Source organism: Cinclus cinclus, chromosome 9, assembly GCF_963662255.1.
Source record: "Cinclus cinclus chromosome 9, bCinCin1.1, whole genome shotgun sequence".
In the NCBI taxonomy this organism is placed as follows: Eukaryota; Metazoa; Chordata; class Aves; order Passeriformes; family Cinclidae; genus Cinclus; species Cinclus cinclus.
This window is the reverse complement of record NC_085054.1, coordinates 6468797-6487059: the sequence shown is the minus strand read 5'-3', so window position 1 is coordinate 6487059 and position 18263 is coordinate 6468797. Positions and strand designations below refer to the sequence as shown.

Here is an 18263-nt window from a genome sequence, read left to right as displayed (position 1 = left end):
ATATATTAAAAAGAAGCATACCAAGTTCATCCTTGCATGTGATTGGTTTAGTGCAAAATGATGGCTTGCCTTGTCCCACAATATTGCAAGCACTCACACGAAACTCATAGGTGTCACCCTCTTTCAAGCCTTCTACAGTGAATTTCCTGTCAAGCATTTTCTCCTTTGTAACTTTGTGGAATTTGTCTTTTCCAATGAGACGGCTCTCTAGAACATACATGGTGATATCTGAGCCTCCGTTGTATTTTGGAGGGTTCCAAGTTAGTGTAACAGAGTTCTTGGTAACTGCTTTAACTTCCAGGTCTTCTGGACGGTCAGGAACAGCTGAGTAAAGGAAAAATAAGATGGATTAATTTCTCTGCATATTCAGAATCTTCCTGTGTATTAATCTCATATGACAGTTATTAAAATCAAAAATATTCTTACTTATTGGATCTCTAATGAGAATCTCTTTTGTTGTTTCTGTGAAAGGACCCATGCCAATTATATTCTCTGCTGCAATTCGGAAAAAGTAGGCTTTCCCTTGAATGAGTCCCTGAACAGTAGCATTCTGTCTTGTAACAGTGTAGGTCACTGGAGTCCAAGCTCTATGGTCAGATTCACGTTTTTCAATTATATAATTGGTAATAGGAGAACCACCATCGTCTTCTGGAGTAAACCATGACAATTTACAAGAGTCATTGGTTAGATTCTCTGTAAGGAGTGGCATTCCAACTGGGCCTGGCACATCTGAAAGCAAAGAAATAAATGGGGTATTGAAGCAAACATGCTGAATCTTACGAAATTTTACTTGCTCACAAGCACCGAAGCTGCTATTTACCTAGCACGTCAACAATAATTGTCTTCTTCCTCTCACCACCATCATTTTTAGCAAGAAGAGTATATAAACCCTGGTGACTCCTTTTGCAATTCCTGATGACTAAGGAAGAACTAATAGCTGTTTCTTCAATTTTGGCTTCTTCTGGCAAAGCTTGCTCATCCCTGCTCCAAGTCACTGTTGGAGGAGGTTTCCCTGAGACATATGCTATGATCCGAATTACTCCTCCAGCATGAACAACAATTCTGTCCCTCACACTTGCATCCAAATTAATATCAGGAGCCACTGTGGGAAGAGAAAAAAAAAAAAAAAGCAACCTCAATTATTTCTTTTTCTTACTTCAAGTTAGAGGCATAAAAATGCAAATCAATATGATAAATACCAATTCTGTCCTTCATTTCAATAATGTCTGTAACTTCTCCAGGCTCTCCAATGCCAGCAGCATTTACTGCTCTAACTCTAAATTTGTAAAAACAACCTTCTTTTAATCCTGTCACAACGAACTTGGTTCCTCTAATTTCTCTATCTTTTACCTGGAAAAAAAACACATTGCAACATCAGCAAACATCAAGATATCATAAATTTCATTGCAGAGTTTGAAACAAATCTTACATTAGATATTATTTCAGATTTACAAGCACACAAAAGTATTAAGCATATATGGATCTAGCCCACACAGATTTAATCAGAAATTTTAAAAGAAATATATGTCATGGACCTAAAAGCTGGAGATTAGTCCTTTTTCTAACATATTCTAACATAGAAGGTTGTTAGAATTTAGCAATTTAGCAATTACCATAGTCCTATCTCAGAAGAATTACATGTATTTTTGGACAGATCAACTCTCATAAGTGAGAGCAACAAAAAAAAAGGAAGGCACTTCTTTTCTTTTCAAAACCTGATATAAAGTCTCTTTACCTGGAAACAGCATAGGAAATGGAGGTCTTACTTAAAATGAAGTAATATATTTATGGAGATATAAAAAAATAGCTGAGGTTTGCACCAGTTAAATTGTCAGTAATGCACTATTGAAAAAAAATGAGGAGAATGCAGAAACATAGTAGCTGTAAAAGCTTTGGCATTGTCTGATACCAGTGAGGGTTACTTTTCTGACAGTTCTAACTTGGTCTTCTGTGGTTTTGTTTTAATCACATATTACCTACATATTTTCCTATATTTTTAAATAAAAGTTTTAAAATTCTATATCTAGTAATTGCAAAGTTAACTTCATACTGTGGTCTTGTATTTTAAACATATTAAGATAATTATGGTGCAAACTTTTAGAAAACAACTTGAATCGCAAAAAATTTAAATGCCTTTTTTTTTTTTCCTGGAGCAATTCATATTGTTATAAACAGAGAGACGAAGTGTAAATTTTGTAATGGTTTTCCACCTACCCGTTCCCATTCTTCCTTTCCTTCCTCTTTAAACTCCACAATGTAGCCAGTGACTCTAGAACCACCATCCTTTATTGGTGGAGTCCACTCCAAGTCTACAGAAGACTTTGTCCAATCAGTAACTTTTGGTATAGGAGGGCCAGGTGGGGCTGAAAAATATCATCATACAGCATAACAATGTATTATATATTCTTATTTAAATATTTTCAAATTTAGAAAAAAAAATCTAATATATTTACCAATAGGATCTCTAGCAAGGGCTGGATCAGATGGCATGCTTGGTGGGCCAACACCAGCTGCATTGATAGCTGAAACACGGAACTGATATTCAGAACCTTCAATGAGGCCTGTAACTTTGTATGAAACCCCCAGTGTCATGGGCTTGATGGGATCTCGGTTAACCCTGGTCCATCTCTTTCCAGTGGTCTCTTTGCGCTCCAACCAATAACCGGTAATAGGAGAGCCACCATCATGCTCTGGTTCTTCCCAGTTTACTGTCATTGAGTCACGTGTTATACTGCTAACTGTTGGCTTGTCAGGAGGTCCAGGGACAGCTGAGGGGAAAAAATTCACACATAGCTTGTAAAAAAATATGCTAAAGATACACAGAAACAGCTGGAGTGCAAAAGAGCGCTATGCACTCACATGGTCATCAGTGCTCTAGGTAGTTAGCCATATGCACAAGATTTCTTTCCTCATTCAGTTTCTCACCCTTATTCAGATACATATAATTATGTGAAAAAATGAAATGCCTTTCCTCCAAATAAAAATTGTCAAAAAATATTTTCTCTGGATCACTACCTCATTTTATTGCCCAGCATAACACTTGCTGTTTTAAGAACCATTTTTTCTTGCCAGCATAGCATTCCTATGTCTGAGTTATTCTGTCTAATTTATCTTTCAAAACTGAAGGTAGGAAATTGATTCTTTCTGGTGTATGAGGTTAATAATGTCTCAAATACAATACAGTAACCTGAATCTTATAAAATAAACACTTATTTGTTTATTTAAGCCTTAAAAATATTGAGACTCTATTTTAATACACAGAAGAAAAACACTTAAAACACGACACATGCTTTTAAGAACCTGCTAAAACTCTTCAAACTATTCTAGAAAATTTAGTGAAGAGAGAAAAGAATAGTGGCATGTAACAGATGCTGTATGCATACCAGCATATGGAAACAAACTGACGTATCTTGAAAGCTTATTTCCACTTACTGAAAAGGTTTCGTGCTGTTTCTGGCTCACTATCCAAAGGTTCTCCAATACCGTATTTGTTTTGTGCCATAATGCGGAACACATATTCATGGCCTTCCATCAGCTTGGGAACAGTGAATATGCATTCCTTAGGCTCATTAGTAACAGTCACCCATGTCTTCCTATTTGCTTCTTTTTTCTCTATGACATAGTTTGTAATCTTAGAACCACCATCATCTAATGGAGGAAGCCATGATATTGTCATTTTATCTGCCAAAATGGATTCAAATTTAATAGGTCCTACTGGAGGTCCAGGACGACCTAAAAGATACATTTTAAGAGGGAAGAATTAATCAAGTATCAAACAAATGCTGTCAATTAATGCAATTGTAAGAGTTCTTGATATGTACCCAGAACATTCAGCCGCATCTCCTTTGAAGCAGTTCCCAGATTATTTTCAGCTGTTATAGTATATAAGCCTGTATCATTTCTGCGAGACTGTTGGATCAATAAAGTGCAAGTATTTTCATCAACGATCTTGTTCACATGTTGATCATACACCACTGCTGATTTGTCATCTGGTTTCTTTGGAGGAGCTTTCAGCCATGTTAATGTGGGGAAGGGTACACCCTTTATCTTGGCCACAATTTTAACATCTGTTCCTTCTTCAACTTCCATAAATTCTTTGAGCTCAATAGATGGTGGACCTACAACAAAATGTTGAAAAAATAGTATACAAAAATACTTCATAATTTTAAAATTTAATTTGTATTTACTAGTATCAGTACTTACATGTCTGGTCTTTGACAACAAGTGGGCCAACAGTGGCTGAAGGTCTGCTAGGACCTGCTATATTTACAGCTTTGACTCTGAATTCATACTCTCCACCTTCTACAAGATCCTCAACAGTAAACTTTGTTTCTTCCACATCACGTCTGTTGCACTGCTTCCAAGACTCTTTCACTTCTCCAGTACGATCCCAGCGGAGACATTCGACATTATAATGTGTAACAGGAGCTCCACCATCATTCTTTGGAGGTTTCCATGTCAGGCTCACTGTGTTCTTGGTTACAAGGCCAATCCTCAGTTTAATAGGTGGATCAGGAGGATCTTCACAACCAAAACAGAAGAGTGAGTAAATCCACTATACAGTACCATGTAGTTTTAAAGGATTTGTTTGACTTTAATTTTACTTACGGATTGGATCCCTGGCTGTGGTCCGCTGGATGGTTTCAGCAGGAGGGCCAACTCCAAAACGGTTTTCTGCACGTACCCGGAAGAAATACTCTTGGCCATTTATAAGATCGGGTACCACAAAGGAAGTACTGCCACAGTTTGGATTTACTTTAGTCCAGGCCTTTCCATCAATATTTCTTTTCTCTATAACATAGCCTCTGATTCTATCTCCACCATCATCATCTGGCATCTTCCATGAAAGTTTACAGCTTCCTCTTGTGATATCACTTACTTTTAGGTCTTTTGGTGGACCAGGGACATCTGTTAAGATAAAAGCACAACAGACACAATTTTACATAAGTATGTAGAAAAATAAGACTAAGCCCTAATATTTGGATACTTCAATATATGTGAGTCATACCAAGCACATTGACTCTGACATGCACTGTCTTTTGTCCTGCTTTGTTCTTTGCTGTAATACTGTATCGTCCAGAGTGACTTCTGTTGCATTCAGGGATGATAATCTCTGAACGTGTATCAGTTGCTGCCACCTGTGTATTATAGGAAGAAAGAGAAGTTATAGATCAGCTTTGAATATTTATGTTTCAAAAATGCAACAATACTGAGGTTAAAAAAATTGCTTGCTTTACCTGAGCTTCTTCAGGTACATTATGACCTCCCTCCTACAAAGACAAAAAATATAAATGTAAAAGGGAATAGGCTTAAATGTCTAGAAACAGGTATAGGAAAAAAAACAACACAACAATTACTTTTACTAACCTTTGCTGCTGTTTTTGCTTTTCCTTCATACTCCCAAAATGTTTTTGGAACAGGACGACCCTTGATAACAGCTGGAATTTTAATTGTTGTGCCAGCACGACAAGAGAGCAAATCCTGTGCTCCAAGATCAAGGAAGATTTCTGGTTCCTCTGCAATTATATTTAAATATATAAATTTTAAGAGTTGCTGAAAGTAAAATTACATCATCATTGAGCTGGAATCCTCCAGAAACACATGAAATGGATGTTCATGTGAGAAAGGTTGGGTGTGCAAAAAGGAAAGCAGGAAGTATACAAATAGAAAAACTTCTTAGTGTAAATTCTTCATAAAATAAACAGTACTTCATTAGTATGTCTGTAGATGCTCATCAGTTTCCTAATGGAGCACTCCCTGACATTGGACATCATGACACTCAAAACTGTATGTCAGTCTTTTGCTACATTCTTGTCTAATTGTTTATTCTGTGTTGAGTTTGGCTTGCTTTGCAACCTTTTTGAACATTCATAGCAGTAAGTGGCATTTAGATACAAATACCTAAATCAGTTCTCAGAACTCTTACCTAGAATATCTTGGACAGGTATCTCTGATGTTGCAGGACTTGGCTCTGATTCTCCAGCAGCATTTACAGCTTTCACCCTAAATCGGTATTTTCTGAGCTCTTTCAAGTTGGGAATAACACATTCACAAGTAGGGAAGAGTTTGTCTCCTTCATTCACCTTCTTCCAGTCAGTACTACCTTCATCTTGCATTTCAACAATATATCCTTTTATAGGACTCCCACCATCCTTTTGAGGAGGCTTCCATGCAAGTGCTACAGATGATTTGGTTTTGTCTTTGACCTCTGGGCAAGATGGTGGACCAGGCACAACTGGTAAAACAAGAGCAAGTAAAAATTACCTGAGTATTAGTGCCTTCCTGTATTTTTCTAGACAGTTTCTATAGTAATGCAAGTATTTTCATTTTTTTTACCTGTATATAGAGTGTAAATCCTAGAATGTGCGTACTAATTAGATATATTACCTATATTAGCAATGTATACTTAAGGTACGAGGCATAAAGATTGAACTGCTTAACAGTAAAGTAAAACAATAATATAAAAATATTATTCTGAAGTAAAGTTTATTTGGAAATGCCTACACTGGTGTAATCACAGTAAAGGTACATAAAGACGTAAAAAATTAAAATTAAAGCTTATTATTTTTAAAATTTTAAAATCAGGAAACTTTGTGTCAATATATTCTCTTAGGTTTAATTTAAAGACTTTGATTAATGTTAATAAATTAGTACTTCATTATTAAAAATTGTCATTAATAAAATAAAATAAGTAATAGTAACACATTTTTGTTCTACTGTGATACAGTCCTCTAAGACTGTCATACAAATGATAGACTTACATATGGGATCTGCTGCCAAAGCTGGATCTGATGGTTCACTGGGAGGGCCAATTCCAGCAAGATTTTCAGCCATAACTCTAAACTGGTATTCAACACCTTCAGCCAAACGAAGCACATTGTACTCTAGACCTTTTACTGATGGTTTTGTTACTGGAGCCCTGTTGACGCGTGCCCAGTAGACACCTCCCACCTCTCTCTTCTCCAACCAATAGCCAGTTATTGGGCTACCACCATTGTCCAAAGGAGGCTCCCAAGTCACCAGCATAGATGATCTGGTACGGTCCAAAATTTTTGGCTTCCCAGGAGGTCCAGGAAGACCATAGGGATCCTTAATAACAACTTTTTCTGAGAGGCATTCATCACTTATTCCATATTTGTTTACAGCCCGGACCCTAAATTGGTATTTTTCATTTGTTGCAAGATTCCATACCTGAAAAAGAAGATTTAAATCACTACTTGGCTACTTTCAGAATCAACTTGTTTGGAGTTAAGCAGAAGTTTTCCCTTTAAATTCTATTTGGCAATCTGACCAACACACCAATGTTATGTACTCCACAGTTCTACGTGATGTCCTGAGGATATTATTTTATGTGCATAAGACTGAACATAAATAAAAATGTCATTATGTTCTTGCAGTTGGTAAAAAAAAGAGAAAATTCTGGAAAATGGAAAGGAAGGTGTCTTCCCTCTAGCTCAGCTGAGGTTAAGTAGTGAAAGTGAACAATTTCTCTTGTTTCCTTACATGAGGGACAACACAGATACATGGACAGGAAACATTCATCCAGTAATTCTGGAAACTAAGTGGAAAAACAGGCATCTATGCAAGTAGTAATTTCCATTAAATATGTAATATTGTTATTTTTATGCATACTAAAGTATGTAATAAAGATATTTTATAACCTACCCCAAATCTTCTCTCAACAACACCTTTGGAGACTTCTTCCCACTCAGATTTCTTCTTACTAGCATCACGTTTTTCAATAATGTAATGGGTAATTTCACTGCCACCATTATCAAGAGGTGCATCCCATGTCAAATAGCATGATTCTGCTTTAATATCAGAAACAGCAAGATTTCTTGGTGGAGAAGGACGATCTATATGAAAACAACAGAGCATGGAACTACATTTTAAAAAGGCAAAGGCATTTTATTAGTTGTCATTTTATTAAAATGTTGCATCCTTACCATACACTTCGACATGCACGTTGCGAAATGCAGTGCCAAGACGATTGGAAGCTCTCACAGTGTAAGTGCCTTTATCATCCCTCACTGCTGCAGGCAGGATAAGTTCTGTCTTTGCCTCAGTTCTAGATACTTCTTCCTTGGTTATCTTAAGTGCACTGGATGTTTGGTCAATTAAAACTTCATTCTTGTCCCATTCAATCTTTGGCATTGGCAGGCCTGTTACATCAGCAGGGATGTTAACTGGTTCTCCTGCCTTGACTTTGATAGTATCTCCTCTCACAGCCAAACGCAATGTAACAGTTGGAGGCACTGAAAAGAAGGAAAGTGATAGAGTGAAGAGGGAGATGAAGCAGATAAAGTGCCTTAAAGTGTTCTAAAGATATTTATATGGATTTCTTTAAAGCTGATATACCTTCATCATCTTGTATAACTACATTGAGGGGCAGCGATGGCTCACTTTCCCCAATCTCATTGACAGCTTTCACACGAAATTCATACATATGAAGTTCATCAAGTTTATCAACAAGAAGAGACGTTTTTGGACAGAGCCTTGCATTAACTCTTTCATAATCTTTTGAATCATGTCTCCTCTTCTCAACAATATATCCTAAGATGGGACTACCACCATCACTGCGTGGAGGCTTCCAATCAAGTGTAATGGATGACTTTGTCCTCTCTGTGTACATGAACCTCTCAGGTGCTGTTGGAGGACCTAAAAACACAGATAAATTACAATAAGAAAATTACAATAAGAAAAAAATTAAAACATCAAAGAACTTTAAATCATAAGAATGCAGTAGCTCTGGCCTTTTAAAAACCATGGTTTTTCCATGTAAAGAATCAGAGTATGATTATGGCTCTCATAGAATTTCTCATGTATGTGGAGAAAAAAGGCAATAAATAGTGTCTCAGTAGGCACCAGTATTCTGCTATGTAAAGAACCACACTAGCTTCAGAGAATTGATTCAGAAATCTGACTGAAGTAATGAAGTTAAGACAGATGCCTATCCATGTAGTTGAAAAATAAACACACTTTCTGTATAGAAGACAAAAATACTGTCTAATTAATCTGACATTTTTTCTTATTTTTAAAAACCCTGTAAAAAGAGTCATCTTACCTAATGGATCAACTGCAAGAATGGGTCCTATTTCAACAGGTGGACCAGTACCAAATTTGTTCTTGGCACTAACACGGAATTTATACTCCTGCCCTTCAATTAGACCTGTAATATCACATTTAGATCTATCTGTGTCTACAGCTAGTCTCCATGTATGCATTTTGGCATCCTTCCTTTCAACAATGAAGCCTATGATGTCACTGCCACCATCATCTTCAGGATCAGACCAGTTAAGCAAACACATCTTTCTGTTTGTGACCACTGGCTTTAAGTCAAGGACTGGTCCAGGAACATCTGAAAAACAAAATCAAACAAATAAGGTAAAACCCTTACTGACCAAAAGAAAAGCTTATTTAATTTGAGAAAATATTTTTCTTACCAAATACTTCTACTCTGGTTCCTGCAGATTTTGAACCACTGCTATTGGTAGCAGTAATTACATATCTTCCATGGTCTTTTCTCAATGCATTCTTAATGGTTAACTCTGATTTTGTGCCAACATTTTCAATAACAACTCGATCTTTGTCTAATTCACCCTCCTCTACAGCCCATACAATGGTGGGAGCAGGACGCCCTGTCACAGTAGCAGGAATTTTAATAGTCTGCCCAGCCATGACCTGAATGCCTGCTTTCACAGAAACATCCAGCTCAACAGTGGGAGGCTCTGTGGAAGAAAGAGAAACAATTCTTTAGTTGAAGGGAGGGATTCAAACCCACCTTTTAAGCAGCTGGACATTTCTTAAAAATAATATAATTGCAATACCTTTAGGTTCTGCAACTGTTGCAGGTTCAGTTTCCCCAGGTGGGCCTTCGCCGGCTGCATTGAGCGCAGTAACACGGAGTTTGTAGTCTGCACCTTCCCTGACCTCTCCAACAGTAAACTGCAGGACCTTAATGGGCTTTGCTGTACAGCGTGACCACTCATTCACTCCCATCAGTTGTTTGTACACATGGTAACCAGTGATATCTCCACCACCATTATACACAGGAGGCTGCCATTCTAGCTCGATGGAAGTTGCGCTTGTGTCAGCAATCCTTGGAATCGGTGGACCAGGTGGCACTATAAAAAAATAAACAAACAAATAAGTGTAAATCAAAGTTAAAAATTATGAATCCTATCTTGTCAACTGTCCGCTAAGCCACTTACTTATTGGGTCCTGTGCAGTTTTTGGATCTGATGGTGGACTAAATTTACCAGGGCCAGCTGCATTTTCAGCACACACTCTAAAGATGTAAGTTAAACCTTCCAACAGTCCTTCAACTTTTACTTCCAGAGAATTCACAAGGTTCCTGTTGACCCGAGCCCAATGAGTACTATTGATTTCACGTTTTTCAATCCAGTATCCTATGATAGGGCTGCCATTATCTTTTGGTTCATTCCACTTAACCAGCATACTGTTGCTGGTTACATCTTCTACATCAGGCTTATTAGGTGCATCTGGTGGAGCTGAAAAACAAAAAGGTGGTTTTGTCATCATTGCTGTCTCTTTAGAGATTAATCACAGCTAAGAGGGAACTAAGATATAAGAAATTATTAATTTTAATTCATAGTTTTTCTTCTCCCTTAGAACTTTCGATTCCCAACAGTGAACAGTAAACAAATTTGCAATGGTTCTCTCTTTTGGTAACAGTACTAGCCTGTGAAGCACAGAGAACGTCACTATTCAGATGTTAAGTGCTTTAAGGGTAAAAATTTATGACAGTGATCATCTCGTTCTTATGTGTTTACTAGTGAAATTAGAATATTTTTGATAGTTCCCTGTACTGCAGTGGTCTAAAATGTGTAATAATTATCACATAGCTCAAGTTTCTTCTGAAAAACATCCACATAGATAACACTGAGTATTCTAACCGTCTGTTATAGTTTCACACTTTGTTTTCTGAAAAGGTTGTTTTCCAAAGTTAAAACTTACAGAAAGGATCTTTAGCTGTCATTGGTTTAGAAACACATGGTGGTCCTGCTCCAACTCTATTTTCAGCAAATACACGGAATAGATATTCTTTTCCTTCAATCAGTTTTGTTACATGGAATTTGCAATGCCTGAGTGTTGAACTGACAGTGACCCAGCCCATTTCAGCTTTTGTGTTGTCTTTCTTTTCCAGTACATAGTTTAGGATTTCACTTCCACCATCATCAAGGGGAGGCTCCCATTTACAAATGACAGAATTTTTCCTCAAATCTTCAAATACAAAGTTGACTGGTGGCCCAGGTGTATCTGTTAGCAAACCAAGAAAAAAGATGAGTACTCAACTTCTGCACTTTCTACCTAATATTCTGAACAACTAGGTTTTTTGATGACATTCTTTACATACCCAACACATTGACTTCACATGAGGCTTTTGCAACTCCATGATCATTTTCTACTTTAATAGTAAATGTGCCGTGGTCAGCTCTAATGGAGTCACGAATTGATAGTATGGACTCTCCTTCCTTGTGGTTGTCAACACTCATACGTTCTGGCAGTGAAAGCTGGAAAGGTTTCTCTTCTTCAGCTTCACCCTTCTTCTTTTTAGGTGCTGTTACTCTCTTTTTGATATCCTCTGGTCTGACAATTTCATCATTCCTCAGCCAAGTGATAGATGGATAGGGTGACCCTGAAATATGTGCCTCTAGTATGATCTCATCACCTCTCTTCACCTCAAGGCCAGACTGTAGGTTTGCAGCAAGGAAGACTTTTGGAGCCTCTGTAATAACAAAGAATAAGAAATGGAGTGTAGAATCTTCCAATAGGCCTGAGGATGTATGACAATTAATACAAATGATCTAATGAGCAATTCTTACCAATAGGATCCACAGCTTTCACAAAAGGAGTAATCCGAGAAGGCTCACTGATGCCAGCAGCATTCTCAGCACGAGCACGGAACTGATACTCCTTTCCTTCCTCAAGGCCTTTCACTGTGTAAGTTAGTAAGGGTACCAGATAGTCATTGCATCTCTCCCACCTCTCTTTGCCCTTAGCAAGTTTTTCTATTATATAGCCCATAATCTTGCTTCCACCATCAAACAGGGGTGGTTTCCACGTAAGAGTTACTGATTTTGATGTTGGATTATGGACTTCAAGGTCGACAGGTGGATCTGGGGGCTCTGTGAAAGGGTAGATCAAAAGAGGGATTATATGAGAAAAGACAGTATGAAGATTTTATTTAAATGTTTTTAGATTATTTAATAGAAAGACAAACTTACGTTTCGGGTCTTCTGCAATGATCGGGTTTCTTAGTTCAATATAATCACCCCCTCCAATTTTATTGACAGCTTTGACACGGAAGTAATATTCACAGTTTGGGATAAGATCTTTGACTTGCCATGAAAGCTTATTTTCACCAGACATGACTGGGATGTATGTTTTACGACCTGCTTCCCTCCGTTCCAGAACATAATGCAAAATAGGAGTACCACCATCAAAGTCTGGAGGCTCCCAGGACACTTTGCAAGAATTCTTAGTTACTTCGCTTGCCTTAATGTCCTTACACTGTCCAGGTGGACCTGTTTTAAATAAGAATGAAAAGATTAGTTCACTAAACAGATGTGAAAGAGTATTCTTATAAATATAAAATTATATTTAATTTCTTTGCTTTGCAGAAACAAAGACCACAAATGTGGACTACACAGCATCAATATGAATTTATGTTCCCAAAGGTGAAAAATAGTAAGAATTCTTAAAACATTTTTGCATTTATATATCAACTATTCATAATAATTCAGCTTTGAGCAGACACTGAGTAGTTAGAGCAACTTGAGGTAAAGTATTTTTTCATGGGACTTCATAACATCGATGCCTGTCTGGCATTCTACATGTGTTGAAGTGATTTGCCTGCCTGGCAGAAAAAGGATCTTTCTAGTCCTTTCTTCTGTCAGCTGCAGGGCCCAAGTGAAGATTACTATGTTTCTCAGAATGGTACATACCTATGACTTTAACATTGACTGAACCAGTTGTCGATGCCAGCCTGTTCTCCAGTGTAATAGTATAAACACCAGCATCAGCATGAACACTGTCTATCACTTCGAGCAATGCAGAAGTGTAGTCACTCTTCATTGTTGTTCTGTCACCAGCTTTCAACTCCTTGCCGTCTTTGTGCCATGTTATAGTTGGGGATGGAACAGCTCTGAAGGGTATAGGGATACTTAGTTTCTGTCCTTTAACAACAACAATGTCACGAGTTTGCAGATCAATGGTTGGATTACCTGTAAAAGTAACCATAATGTTATTAGAAAGTTGCTATCACCATTCTTTTTTAAATTATGCAGATCTGAAAAAAAAAAAGGGAAAGGAATCTATTCTTACAGTCTGGGTCCTTGGCAACAACTTTTTCTGAGATGTCTGATGGCTCACTAGCTCCAACAGCATTGACAGCTCTGACTCTTAGCACATATTCTTTGTCTGGAACAACACCCTCATCCACTTTACATTTTAGATCTTTAATTGGACGAGAATTGATTCGCATCCATTTTTCTGTTCCTGCTTCACACATCTCAACATTGTATCCAATAATAGGACTTCCACCATTCTTCTCAGGAGGTTTCCATGCAATGCAAATGTGCTTCCGGCCTGCATCTGTGACATGCAAATCCTGAGGAGGTGAAGGAGGGCCTGCAGAAAAGGAAAAGTATTGTGTGATTTTCCTCCCAGAACAGTACACTGCTTCTAAAATTCTTACACTGTATTATTCCACTTACTTGTTGGATCTTCAATATGGATGAGGTCAGTTGGTTCACTGGGATGACCACATCCAGCTTCATTTTCTGCACGAACCTGGAACTGTACATCTGTACCTTCAATGACATCTGTCACTCTGAAATTGCAATCTGGACCAGCTGTCTTCCCAGCTTTTACCCAGCGAGTAGCTAGCTTTTCTTTCTTTTCAATAACATATCTGAAGAGATTGGGGAAAATACTATGAGGAACTTGAAATAGGAACGCTTCAGACTTCTTGTTCAAGAAAACAGATGAAAAGAGATTACAATAGCTTAGACAGTGGAAAAGTTAAGAGAATCATGTATAATAGATTCAATGAACTTTTCTTCACACATTAGTCATTTAGTCCTAGTAGGTCTCAGTCCCTAATAGGACTGACATCACTGGCAGACCCAGGTCTGAAAGTAAATTCTTGAACATTGTTCTGTGTTTTAGAACTGAATTGAACCATGTTCTCAGGTTGTAGAAAGCTGCAGAGGCAAAATAACCTCCAAGCTATACTTGTATCTTTGCTAGTTTGGATCTCAGTGGTCAGTCCATTGAGAGTATTTGTAGATACTATTAGTCAGCTGTCAAAATTCTGCTTGGGACAGGCTATGGCAAAGTAATGCAAATTGAGTGACTTCTTTTTCTTCAGGCAGATCTCTGTAGTTGTCTGCTGGTTTCAGATGTGCTTTCTGTGATTGGGAATGAGTAAAATTGTTTGAAAAGTGTTATAAAGAAGAAGATGAACAGAAGAGATGTAAGTCTTCATTTTAGCTGAGAGTACACAGTTTGAATGACAAACTAAGCCAGAAGGAAAATGCAACCATATTACTTGCTAGATGCTTTTAAGTGGTGGCTATTTTGCTGGAACTGGAGACTATGATTGCATTATTTTATATTTTTTTAATGCAGTTCTTTATTATGATATGCTGTTTTGAGGATGTTGACACACATTCACTGTTCATGAACATTATATATTTTGTCTGCGTAATTTCTAAATTTCAAAATCAAACCCTTCATTGCTTTGTCCACATGGCTTTTCTTACATCCACCCACATATTTTCATATAAAATTTGTCAATTTAAAATTTGAATATTTTGAGAGAAACACCTTCATTTGTTAAAAGATGTTTACGTACAGGAGCCTACACAAACTTAAAATGACCTTACCTTTGAATTGGTCTGCCACCATCATTCTTAGGTGGTTCCCATTTCAAATCAACATGGCCTTTTTTCACTTCAACTATTGTAAGGGCATATGGAGGCCCAGGGGTTGCTAAGATTAAAAAGAAAAGGCACAGATTAGAAGACTATGAACTCATGACATATGAGCTACTGATCACTCAGTAAGTGAATTGAAACTTACTGAAAGTATCTTTAGCAAGCACTGAATCTTCAATTTCACAATAGTCACTCTGTCCAATGGCATTTTCAGCAGCCACACGGAACACATACAGTGAGCCTTCAGTCAGTGGGCTCACGGTGTACTTGGTATCTTTCACTGTGGTATCAACTGTCTGCCAACCTTTCCGTCGTACATCTCTTTTTTCAACAATGTAGTTGGTGATTGGAGAACCCCCATCTTTTTCTGGTACTGTCCATTTAAGATCTGCTGTATTTTTAGTAATATTAATAACTTCAAGCCATCGGGGCGGTGAAGGAGGATCTGCAAAATAGAGAAAAAAAAGGTAAACCAGGATGTTGCAATTCCCATGAAAGATCTTGGAAGACAGGGAATACACCAAAACTATTAAAACTGTATTTCCTGAACTGAAGCAGGGCAGATTTTAGTATTTCATAAGCCTTCTGAGAGTTCATTTAGTGAACTCTGCCTGCCTACAGAGACAGGCAGACATGGGGCTTTTTATAAGTCAGAGACAGTGTATTTGCAGTAGCAGCACATTGTGAAACAATACTCACAGAGCCTCTCCTTGCACAGCACAGGGTCACTGGGTTCACTGGGCTCACTCTCGCCAGCCTTGTTCACAGCTCTTACACGGAATGAATATTCTTGTTTCTCCATAAGATCTTTGAGGAAGTGCTCTGTTGTGGGAACTCCTTCAGCCACTCTCACCCATTCATCTGTTCCAGTCTTTAACAGCTCAATGACGTAAGATTCAATTTTTGCCCCTCCATCATGTTCTGGCTTTGTCCAGTTCAGGGTAAGGAATGTCTTGCCAATATCTTTCACAGTTGGCTTTCCAGGAGGCCATGGTGGATCTAGACAAGAGTCCAATATTAATTATGTCACTGAAAACAATTTTTTGTTGTTGTTGCTGCTAAATTAAACCATTAAAAAGTGTGTTTATTGTACCGATTGGATCTTTCACTAAGATTGGCTCTGTTTCCCTGCTTGGTTTTCCAGGTCCTGCAAGATTCTCTGCCAAGACACGGAACTTATATTTCTTCTTATTTGTAAGACCTTTAACTCTGGAAATAAAAATTAAGTCTGATTAAACCAAATCTAGGCATTAATTAATTTCTAAAACATTATTCTTTCTACTCTTCATACTACAGATTACTCAGAAAATCTGAAAGTAGCCAAATTACTGCTAATGATGTCAACACATTGTCAAAACTAAAATGGTGCACCATAACAGAAATTAATGTTTTGAGAAACATCTTCTATTTTTTCATGTTGCATGGTTTTTAGTTAATAAGAATATCAGGAGAAAAAAATCTAAGGATTTTGTTAAATTGATACTTGGCCATGTCTGCCATTTCAGAATATCTTATGAATAAGCACAGAAATTATTAAGCATAATATTTGAAAGAAAAAAAAAGATGAATAATTCTTCTGTAAAGATACCCCTCATTAAAATTAATTTAAAGGTAACCCACCAGGGGTAGTTGGATCAAAACTTATGGAAACTAGGAAAAAATAAGAACAATTTGAAACTTATTTTAAAAGCTACTGTTCCATTTGTATGTCTCTGTGACCTATTTCACTCCAAACTGACTATAGTCTTACTTGAATGTTGTATCTTTCACTGGCATTTTGTTGCATTTTATCCATTTATCCTGCTCAGGATCATATCTTTCAACCCAGTAGCCAGTTATGGGGCTGCCACCATCTTCATCCGGTTCATTCCATGTTAAAGTGACTGAGTCTTTAGTGACCTCTGTAGGCTTGAGACCTGTTGGAGGGCCTGGTGGATCTGTACAAATTAGTTAAAAAAACAAACAAAGCCAAAAGTCATCAGACAGGGTTTTTTCCCCCCCTTTCTGTTAACATAGTGTAATAATTTATAATTTATTTAATTAACTAACCAAATGAATACTTGGCAATGATAGGGCTACACTGTGCTGGCTCTCCAACACCATACATGTTTTCAGCACTGACTCGAAACACATATTCTTTATGAGGAGTTAAATTGGTAGCTCTGAATTTTGTATCTTTAATAGTTGATGACAACTTGTCCCATATTTCACTGTCTGTAGCTCTTTTCTCAAGGACGTAATTGGTAATTTTAGAACCCCCATCATCTCGTGGAGGATTCCAGGTTAGAAGGCAGGATTCGTTTGTGATTTCTGATACATCAAATGCAGCTGGTGGACCAGGTTTATCTGTAGAGGACAAGATGTGAATGTTAATTTTCCACTTGCATACCTTGGTACATTACTAATGATTTATACAAATAACATAAAGTACATGCATACCAAGAACATTAACTTCAACTACAGCAGTAGCACGTCCACTGGAATTTACAGCTTCTATAATATAGGTTCCACTGTCACTCCTCTTGCTGTCTGTAATAGTCACTGTAGAATGATCAGGCTGGCTTTCAATGGTGATTCTGTTGTCAGGTCTCAAAATTTTGTCAGCCTTGGTCCAAGTAATCTGGGGCTCAGGTTTTCCAGTTACTTTAGCTGGCAGCTCAATTTTAGTTCCAGCTTTCACAGTAAGTCCAGCAAGAAGCTTCACATCTAGGAAAATTTCTGGTGCCTCTGATTTAGGAGACAATGAAAATGTTGTTAGAGAAACAGTATTTCAGAGACTGGTAAAAATAAATCAGCTGTGGCAGTTTAGCAAGGGAAGTTGTTACCTTTTGCATCGATGGCCTGAATATCATCCGTTGGCTTACTTGGCCTACTCGCTCCCATTCTGTTCAAAGCCTTAACCCGATAAGCATACCACTCTCCTTCCTTGAGCTTTGTTACTTCCATTCTGTTAAAAAAAAAAATCAAATATTTAGAGTGGTGAGTATGGCACAATTAGTTAAGAGGGTATATCTACTCCGTTGATTTACTTACTTTGTTTCAATAACAGGCTCCCCACATATTTCCCACTTGTCTGTGCCACGTTGGGATTTTTCTACCAGATAACCTTTAATGCGTGCTCCACCATCATATTTGGGAGGCTCCCATGTTAGGAAGATTCCTTTTGATGTTGGATTTCTCCATTTAACATTTTCTGGTGGGTCAGGCACCGCTGTTAAAAATTAAAAGCATAAGAGGTCTTAGAAGCCAGTCTAAGGAATATATATTATTTTTATACCTTATTTTGAAGAAAATCAGCAA

General features: G+C 37.5%; 1 protein-coding gene across 1 annotated transcript in view; it reads right to left on the bottom strand.

Annotated features, from left to right (window-relative positions):
* Positions 1–18263, bottom strand: part of TTN (titin) — a 237732-nt gene that overhangs the window by 62534 nt on the left and 156935 nt on the right. The window contains exons 199-236 of the mRNA XM_062498574.1: positions 17997–18174; positions 17789–17910; positions 17403–17690; positions 17013–17309; positions 16714–16900; positions 16057–16172; positions 15663–15962; positions 15109–15408; positions 14913–15018; positions 13740–13936; positions 13348–13653; positions 12969–13247; positions 12249–12548; positions 11847–12149; positions 11378–11749; positions 10978–11280; positions 10212–10511; positions 9828–10124; positions 9444–9728; positions 9065–9358; positions 8359–8658; positions 7947–8255; positions 7666–7856; positions 6762–7191; positions 5927–6235; positions 5368–5516; positions 5238–5270; positions 5009–5138; positions 4609–4908; positions 4204–4521; positions 3822–4118; positions 3433–3732; positions 2454–2768; positions 2215–2363; positions 1200–1350; positions 821–1102; positions 427–729; positions 22–324 (exon numbers count right to left, since the gene is read on the bottom strand). Coding sequence (XP_062354558.1) covers positions 22–324; positions 427–729; positions 821–1102; positions 1200–1350; positions 2215–2363; positions 2454–2768; positions 3433–3732; positions 3822–4118; positions 4204–4521; positions 4609–4908; positions 5009–5138; positions 5238–5270; positions 5368–5516; positions 5927–6235; positions 6762–7191; positions 7666–7856; positions 7947–8255; positions 8359–8658; positions 9065–9358; positions 9444–9728; positions 9828–10124; positions 10212–10511; positions 10978–11280; positions 11378–11749; positions 11847–12149; positions 12249–12548; positions 12969–13247; positions 13348–13653; positions 13740–13936; positions 14913–15018; positions 15109–15408; positions 15663–15962; positions 16057–16172; positions 16714–16900; positions 17013–17309; positions 17403–17690; positions 17789–17910; positions 17997–18174 — 9699 coding nt within the window. The remainder of the gene's footprint in view (positions 1–21; positions 325–426; positions 730–820; positions 1103–1199; positions 1351–2214; positions 2364–2453; positions 2769–3432; positions 3733–3821; positions 4119–4203; positions 4522–4608; positions 4909–5008; positions 5139–5237; positions 5271–5367; positions 5517–5926; positions 6236–6761; positions 7192–7665; positions 7857–7946; positions 8256–8358; positions 8659–9064; positions 9359–9443; positions 9729–9827; positions 10125–10211; positions 10512–10977; positions 11281–11377; positions 11750–11846; positions 12150–12248; positions 12549–12968; positions 13248–13347; positions 13654–13739; positions 13937–14912; positions 15019–15108; positions 15409–15662; positions 15963–16056; positions 16173–16713; positions 16901–17012; positions 17310–17402; positions 17691–17788; positions 17911–17996; positions 18175–18263) is intronic.